Source organism: Cricetulus griseus, chromosome 2 (assembly GCF_003668045.3).
Source record: "Cricetulus griseus strain 17A/GY chromosome 2, alternate assembly CriGri-PICRH-1.0, whole genome shotgun sequence".
Classification (NCBI taxonomy): domain Eukaryota; kingdom Metazoa; phylum Chordata; class Mammalia; order Rodentia; family Cricetidae; genus Cricetulus; species Cricetulus griseus.
The window spans coordinates 389,340,824-389,349,386 of NC_048595.1; the positions used below are offsets into that span (position 1 = coordinate 389,340,824).

Sequence of the window (8,563 nt, forward strand, 5' to 3'; positions counted from 1 at the left end):
TGTCGGAATAAAGAAGTAAGGGAGGGATCCTGTCTAGGTAAAGTGATACAGTGCCAAATGCTGCCTACTCATCAGATGTAGTACAAATGTGAAGGCTTGTGAAGGAACACCAAATGTCCCTGAGGTTAGATGCTCATTGTGTGGAAATTTTTCTTCACCCTACGATTGAAAACTGATGAGAAATACAGAAACCATTCAAACATCTTTCTTCCTTATAAGCAATGCTATTGCATTAGAAATGTCCTGTCAGAAACACTGTCTGTCAGAGTCATCGTTCTAGAAGGCAGTGGTAAATGACACCAAGGCACTATGCTAACTGCAAGGAACTCTGGGATTTGAATGGAGATTTTCATTTTCACAGTTTTTCATAGACCAGTGACAATGAATGCAAAGTCAACAAGTTAAATTCAAAAGCACATTAATGATTGCTTTATACTGAGGTTAACTTTCTACACTGCCTTGGGTTAGACAGCTGCTGTGGAGTCATTGTACAGTGATTTGCACAGCATGGTTTGTATCTTTCCAACTGTATGTAAAGTAAGAAAATCACTAGCCTTTCTGCATTGTCTCAAGTCCTTACAAGATAGGAAAATGTTTTCATTGTAAGGTCTTTTACATGTAAACCCAAACTCTCTGACTCAATAGCATACCTCAACATAGGATGCACAATTCTTTGTGATCAGTCACTTTCTAGACAAGGCAAGGGATCTTGAGTACATGACATGGTTGTACAAACAACCTGGGTCCTTCTGCTCATATCCATCCTTGAAAAAGCTGGTTCTAATCCACAATAGTCAGTCACTAATGAAAGACATCAATTCTTTTCCCAGAAGATATCCTCAGAACTTTATTACTTAAGAAAATTATTCCCAGATATTATACAGATCAGATATAATTTCAGTCCTTTGTCTTTATTCATTCTTTGATCCTGAAAGTTCAATGATAAGTATATTGCTTCTTGCTGCTGAATTACGGTCTAGTTGGGTGGTTAGATTGGGGTTGATGAGGTAAGCCTTATGTGTAGGGAAAGAATCATAAACAGATGGTCACCATTGTGTCTAGACAATACAAACAAGTCAGGAACTTTTAAAAGAAGTCAGATGCTTGCTCCTAGAGATAGAATCATTGTAAACTGCAGGGAAGAGCACAGAAAGAACCTAGCAGAGCATAAAGGCAAATGAAGATCCCTAAAAAATGAGATGGGAAGCCAATCCCTGGTGGAGGAATAGAATCACTTTGTTGTTGTTGTTGTTGTTATTCTAGCTTTAAAACCATAGTTGCTTCTAGTTTCATTTGTTGAGCTGTTAATAAGCATGTATATGCTAGTGTTCACTATATCACAGACTACAGTCCTATTGTGAAACTAATAAGAACTCTAGCACAATTACTATCTAAGGACAAACAGGTAGGAGATTCCATCACAGACCTACAGGCCTTTTCATTTGGGATGCATTATAATCATTTCTTTCCTGTCCCAGTTTTGTCCCTCACTGGGCTCTTTAGTCAGTTGAGTTGAGACATAGATGACAAAGTTTTCCTGAGAAATAACCCAATAAATCATTCACAGAATATTTAGAATGACAGATCACTTTTCAGCTTCTAAAACCATGTGGTTTTTGGTGATGCTGTTTAGTTGGCACTGATTTTTTTCCTGAGGTGTTACCAGAGGAGAAGAGAGTAATGTGTGTGGGAAGGTACAAGTTCTTTTTGGCTTTGTTCTCATGGCACCAAAGCCATTTAGAAGAAATGTTCTCAAGCCAAGGATGCATGGTGTACCTTGCTGAATACTATTTGCTCTTCTTTTCTTTTAATTACAGGGCATTATGTCAAGGTACTGAGCTGACATTGCTGTATAATGAAGTTATATAGAGTCTTGATATGCACAGGTATCAAGTTTTAAGAGGAAAATATGAAATAAATAAGCAAAAAGCCCATGTTATAATCTAGCTTTAAACAAAGAAACATAATTTTCTTTAGCCATACCCATTTTTGTCAAAAGCCCAACTTGTTCATGAATGTAGTTTTCCCTAAAAATTGTATTTAAAAGGACTACTACTCCTAAGGCTCAGGGAGTCCAGCACAAAGAGGAAGCATGGGGTCTGGAAGATCTTCTGTGAGACTGCATCTTTATACATGACAAGGAAGCTGCACCTATGAGAGCTTACTAACATGGCCATCTAACTAAGACTTGCCTAATGGCAACACTAAATAACATGCCAACGCAGACTGGGGAATATACACAAGGCCCTACCCCTAGATAGAGAGCTACAAAGGCTGCTGAGTGAGGGAGAACCACTCTTTCCAGTGATGAGTGCTGACAGGTTACCAAATCTTAAGCAATCCACCCTAAACACATGCACACATGAGCAACACAAATTGAGCCAGCAGGTTGCATTCATTCACACACACACACACCAACAATAAAAATTTAAAAAGAAGTCATGAAGGAGTGGAGGAGGAGGGGGCACAAGAGAAGTTGGATGGGGAAGAACAAAGCGTGGAAATGATATGAACACAGTTCTCACATATGAAATTTAAACAATAAGAGTCATAGTAATAAAATTTAAAAGAAGAAAAAGAGGATTCCTTAGGAGTCTTTTTCATGTATTTGAGTTCAAATATTTTGCAGGTGAAGCAGAAGTATAGGTGACTAACGACAATAGTAACCAGTAGAATTTTGATAATAATTAACTTTAGACCAAAACAAACTGTTACTTTCACTGCATACAGCATTTAAAAATAATAGTCGATTGGTAGCATAATACCAGGACTATCCAAATTTTATAAACTAAAAACAAGTACATAACTTGAGAAGCTCTTGTTGTTTTAGACATAGAAATTTGTGATTCTTGTTTCATATCTGTGTGTTAATGCTTAATTTTCAGAGACTAATATAAATGATCTCTCCCTAACCCCAGTTAACCTGGTAAAACACAAGTTTTTCTTGTATATGATTTGCGCTCAACAGATTCCCTGTGACTGCACAGAGCTTCTCTGGCTTGTTTAGCTCTACTCTCTTCCTTTCTTCCCTCCCTCCCTCCCTCCTTCCTTTTTTCCCCTTCCCATCCTGGACCAATTTAGTCATATCACACAAAACTATTTCTTATCCATAAACACTGTCTGTTTTTCTCGTCAAGAGATATCTTAATTTCATTTTTTGTACTTTGGATATAGAATTATATGTGTCAAATATACTTTTAAATCTTAATAACTTTAGCACAACCCAGGAAGAAAGCACGTTTTAGTTGCCACACACCAAAATGGATGAAAACCCTACAGAATAGTCCTTTATAAAATTTAAGAAGTCTAAGTACATTAATTAATAGGTAAATATGATTAAAGTTTTTAAACTTATTTAGCCTCTCATGTTTTATATCTAATAACAATAAATATAATCCTACCTGGTCAATACACTCAAGCATATTATAATGATTTGAAGTAATAGAGACTATTTAAATTAACAGTTTTAATTTTGAGGCAGTTTGAAAAGAATTTCTCCATTTTGTCAAATAAACACATACCATTTAATAAATACACAAACAAATATACAGAAACACATATACACAAAGCTTGTATATCTTTCAGTTAGTCAGGAGACTGTGATACAAATTTACCAGGTTATAAAAAGAAAGTTAAAACCGAATCATACTCATGAACAAATAGAAAGGCTAAAGTCATCTAACATCTAGGCTTTTATTGCAAATCTTATGAAGTATTCGGATTGACTTTTCAAATGAAGCCACCTCCAAAGCTCCTGATGGAGTTTTTTGGTTTTTTATGTGGTTGGTGGTGTTTTATTGTTTTTGTTTTTCTTCTTTACCTAGTCTTAGTTTCCAATGAATCTAGGGATTCATTCTTAGCTATTATTAGCTAGACCTGGCTGACATAGCAATCTTATAAGTAACTTGGAAAAATCAACAGACTTAAAATGGGCAGGTCAAGAACTGAAAGAGCTAAAGATCTTTACACACCAGCACAGTGCTGCAGCTTAAGAACTATCTGGGAAATGGCACAAGAATACTTTAAAGGAGCCATAACAGTCATACAAAGTAGAAGGGCACACAGAACCAAAGTGAATCTACCAGAGAAGGGCCACAAGGTACTGCTGCAAGCCTGGTGATGACAAAAAGTACAGGAAACTCTCCTGTTACCATGGAAAGGGGAAAGCAGTCACTTCCTGGCAGCACTAGTCTGAGGAATTCTAGAGGCAGTTTGTTAATCTTGGTGGGATTGAAGTAAATTCTGCTCAGTGTGTCTCCAGAACTCCTTTCAAGAAAAGACACTGCTCAGGAAATGTTCCAAGCCAGTGTGCTGCTTATCTGGCATTGTTTCTCAGAGTCACCAATATGCCAGACATCCCGTCCTAGTGTCTCAGAGCACCCTGACTCCAAGAGTGTGGATAGCTCAGGAAAGGGGCCAATCACTCTCAAGTGTACCTTCCAAAAGAGCTTCGTTCCTTCTAAATCAGGAGCAGGGCATGTTCTTCTGAGGTGTTTCTGTGTGACATTATAGTAAGTTAGCTAGCAACTCCATCAGGGCCCTTGTTGCCCAGGGTATCTAGGGTAGGCTGGCGGGAGTGTTTGCTTCTTCAGAAGCAAAATCCTTCAGATATACAAATTTTTCAGAATAGTATTATGATAGCCACAAAATCCTTCAGCCTCTATCAAACCAATTGTCACTAACATGGATTCACAAAACAAACAGAGAGAAATAATAAAGCAATTAAGCAAGAGTACACTTCCATATTGGTCAGACCAAACAGCTGTGCAGTGTCCCCCAAGTAGAGCCTTACTATTGTGCTTCTGCACCCAGATTCCAAAGGCAGGAATAGCCCAGGACTCCTGAAGGGATTGCTTCATCTGCAGAAGTCTTTCCCTTCACCAAACACTTAGCTTATACACCTAAACCAGGAAGACAGGTCAAGGTGGTTGCCTGTTACTGGCCTACTCAGCAGAAACACCTTGTTTCCAGAGAAGTTTCCCTTTTAAAAACTCAAGTGGACCTGGAGGGTTGGCATCTGGGCATTGCAGAAATGACATCAGTTCCAATGGCCAACAGTCAGAGCTACACCCTCCTGAAGGGCCACAGAACAGGTGCCATATTCTGCACAGGAGTTTGAGCTTGTGGCGTCACTCACAAGTCAGCCTAACCACTTCTGCTTATGTCTGTTAAGATGGCTCCAGGCCATAGGGGCCATTGAAAGAATTTTGGTATTTGCGGAATTTATGCCTAGGTATGTCTAGGCCTTAACCAATTCCACCTACCCAAAACTAAATCCCATCTTTGCAGTAAATTACTGGATAAGAGTTGTTTATATGTGATTGAGTTCTGAGGTGTTGTACTTGATTCTGAAAAGCACTGATTTGGAGGTGCACCATGGTCATATCCAGGAACAGAGCATGCTGGCCACAAGTAATATGCACATTGGGAGGAGAGCTTTGCCTTCCGGCCCATGCTGCCACTAACAGCTTAGATTTGTCTGGGGGTGGGGAGCTTCCTCTTCTACAGACAGAGATGTAGTTGTAAGTTCCAGCACAGCATATTAGCATGGGTCTAATATTTTGTGATGCCAGCTTTGCTATCTTCAGTAAAGTTTCCTCTGAATTTATGTTGTAGGAATCCTTCTGAAATTAGCACCCTGACACCATTGACAGTGACAAAGGGGTATGTCACTGGCAGACCAAAGCTAGGACAGCTCCTGCACGGCTTTGATCCTGCATCCAGTTCATATTTTCCTTTTTTACCCTAAAACCACAAGGAGGGAAGTGCCACTAAATGAGACTTTACAGAAGCATATAGGGGAGTCAGCAGGTTGTTAAGGGCAATGGTCCATTGTTTCAGATATTTCTCCAGATCATCCTATATCAGGGAGCAAGTAAAGTAATGCTTGGCAAATGGGCGGTACAAGCAGTGCTTTAAGTAAATCACTAAATAAATCACTGTTGGATAATTGGTCCTTTCTACCTTATTCTACTCCATTTAAGGAAAGCTAAGAGGCAGCAATAATTATGTAATTGCGCCTTCCAAGTGCTAGACCACAGAATCGCCAAAGAACATGTAGATATGTCTTGGTTACTCTTCTGTGTGTTTTCACCCAAGAAGTTCAGGGTCACTTCATGTATACTTTCACCTTGGTTTCACATAGAGAAAAGCCTGAAAGTAAAGATCGCTTATTTCCAGGTATGCTGTCTCATTTATTACCATTGAGTGCCATAGGTAGAATGAAAGAAATGCTTACTTCATCCATGTTATTGCACAGAAGGCTACCATGAGCTAATTGTCTGGATTTCTAAAATTAGTATGCACGCTCCAGTTAGAACTGCTTCTAGGAACTGCACCATAGCTGCAGAACATTGCTTTCCAATCAAATGTACAACAGGCCGTGTTTTTTCAAAATGATTTCTTGTTTATTTGTGTTTGTTTCAGACAAAGAAGCAGGAAGAAGAAGAAGGCACAACAGACACAGCAACATCTTCTTCCAACAACCAGGAGAAGGACAGTGGAGTGGGGCGCACAGACGAGAGCTTGCGGAATGATGAGAGCTCAGAGCAGGAGAATGCTGTTGAGGACCCCCATAGCACATCTTTGAAGAGCAAAAGAGAGCTGGGGCAGAGCCAAGACACCCTAGGAAGCCTTGAGCTTCAGTGCAATGAGAGCTTGGCTGGTGGAGAGTGCTTGGACTCCGACTGTGCCAGTAACCATGAGGTGTGTGAAGGATTCCAGCAGCTATTGGAGCTGAAGATCCGAAACCATGGAGACTATGACCTGTACTACTCAAGCAGCACAATTGAATGCAACCAAGGGGAGCAGGACGGGGTAGAGCACGAGCTGCAGCTGCTTAATGAAGAGCTAAGAAACATTGAGTTGGAGTGCCAGAATATCATGCAGGCTCACAGGCTCCAGAGAGTGACGGACCAATACGGAGACATCTGGGCACTGCATGATGGAGGATTCCGAAATTACAACACCAGCCTAGATACATCAAGGGGGAAACTGGACGACATCATGGAACATCCCGAAAAGTCAGACAAGGATAGCTCAAGTGCATACAATACAGCTGAGAGCTGCAGAAGCACTCCACTAACTATAGACCGGTCTCCTGACAGCTCCCTTCCAAGGATCATCAACCTCGCCAATAAGAAAAACCTCAGAAGCACAATGACAACCCATCAGTCCCCTTCCAGACCGAGCACCAAGGAATACACATCTACCAACGTCAAAACCACCAACATCAAAACCACCAACGAAGGATGCAGCATTGCAAGCCTGGAGAAGAGCCTCGAGAACTACCAGCTTCTGGAGCAGGAGAACACAGTCAATGAGCACACCCCATACCTCTCTCCCTACCACAGCTCTGCCTACAGATACGCCAACATCCCAGCACATGCCCGGCATTATCAAAGCTACATGCAGTTAATTCAACAGAAATCTGCCGTGGAATATGCCCAGAGTCAGCTCAGCTTGGTGAGCATGTGCAAGGATTCGCAAAAGGGCTCAGAGCCCAAGATGGAATGGAAGGTAAAAATTAGGAGTGACGGGACCCGGTACATAACCAAGAGACCAGTGCGAGACCGAATTCTGAAGGAACGTGCCTTAAAGATCAAGGAGGAGCGGAGCGGCATGACCACAGATGACGACACCATGAGTGAGATGAAAATGGGGCGCTACTGGAGCAAGGAGGAGAGAAAGCAACACCTGGTCCGGGCCAAAGAGCAACGAAGGCGCCGGGAGTTTATGATGCGGAGCCGGCTGGAGTGTTTGAAGGAGAGCCCACAGAGCAGCGGCGAGGGCAAGAAGGAGCTGAGCATCATTGAACTGAGCCACAAAAAGATGATGAAAAAGAGGAACAAGAAAATTTTGGATAACTGGATGACAATCCAAGAACTGATGACCCATGGAGCCAAATCTCCAGATGGCACGAGAGTCCACAATGCCTTCCTGTCGGTGACCACCGTATGACCAGGAGAATGGGACAAGTGGCTTAGAGAGCATGCTACCAGTTTCGGTAGAGTATGATTGCCTCGTTCAATGTGGCATTTTTATATATATTTTGTGACTTTGCAGTTTAAATTTTTTGTAAGCAAAAAGACCTGGTACTTTTTAATTTGTTTTTCATATGCTGGTACCTTCTTTGGCTAATATCTTTCCTTAATTTGTGATATATTCATAACGACTGTTTATAGAAAAAAATAAAACAACGAAAAAAAACAAAGGAAAGAAAAAGTTGAACAAAAAACTAAGTATCTAATTAATTTCCTATTTTAATGTATCTATTGTAAGTTAAAATCTGGATTTATTTCTCTAATTTTCTTATTTTCTATTTTAATAATTCAATGCCAAAACATGTCTATGCTTACTTCCTGGCATAGTGTATACTAAATCGAATCTTCTAATAAACTCCATGCCACATCTTGTCTTATACATGAAGTAACACCCTTTTGAACATCCTGTTGTACATTTAACACATTAATGGCTGTTGTCTTTGTCTCAGTAATGTGTGGGTGGACAATCTTCCTGTGATACGTAGTGACACTGGTCATGTAGTTAGATAATTGTGTTAAAT

At 40.4% G+C, this 8,563-nt stretch overlaps 1 protein-coding gene across 2 annotated transcripts in view; it reads left to right on the forward strand.

Moving 5' to 3' along the window:
* Positions 1-7,959, forward strand: part of Pdzrn4 (PDZ domain containing ring finger 4) — a 324,262-nt gene extending 316,303 nt beyond the window's left edge. For both annotated transcript variants that reach the window (XM_035439204.1, XM_035439205.1), the window contains one exon: positions 6,427-7,959. In XM_035439204.1, the coding sequence (XP_035295095.1) occupies positions 6,427-7,959 (1,533 nt within the window). The remainder of the gene's footprint in view (positions 1-6,426) is intronic.
* Positions 7,960-8,563: the final 604 nt, after the last annotated feature.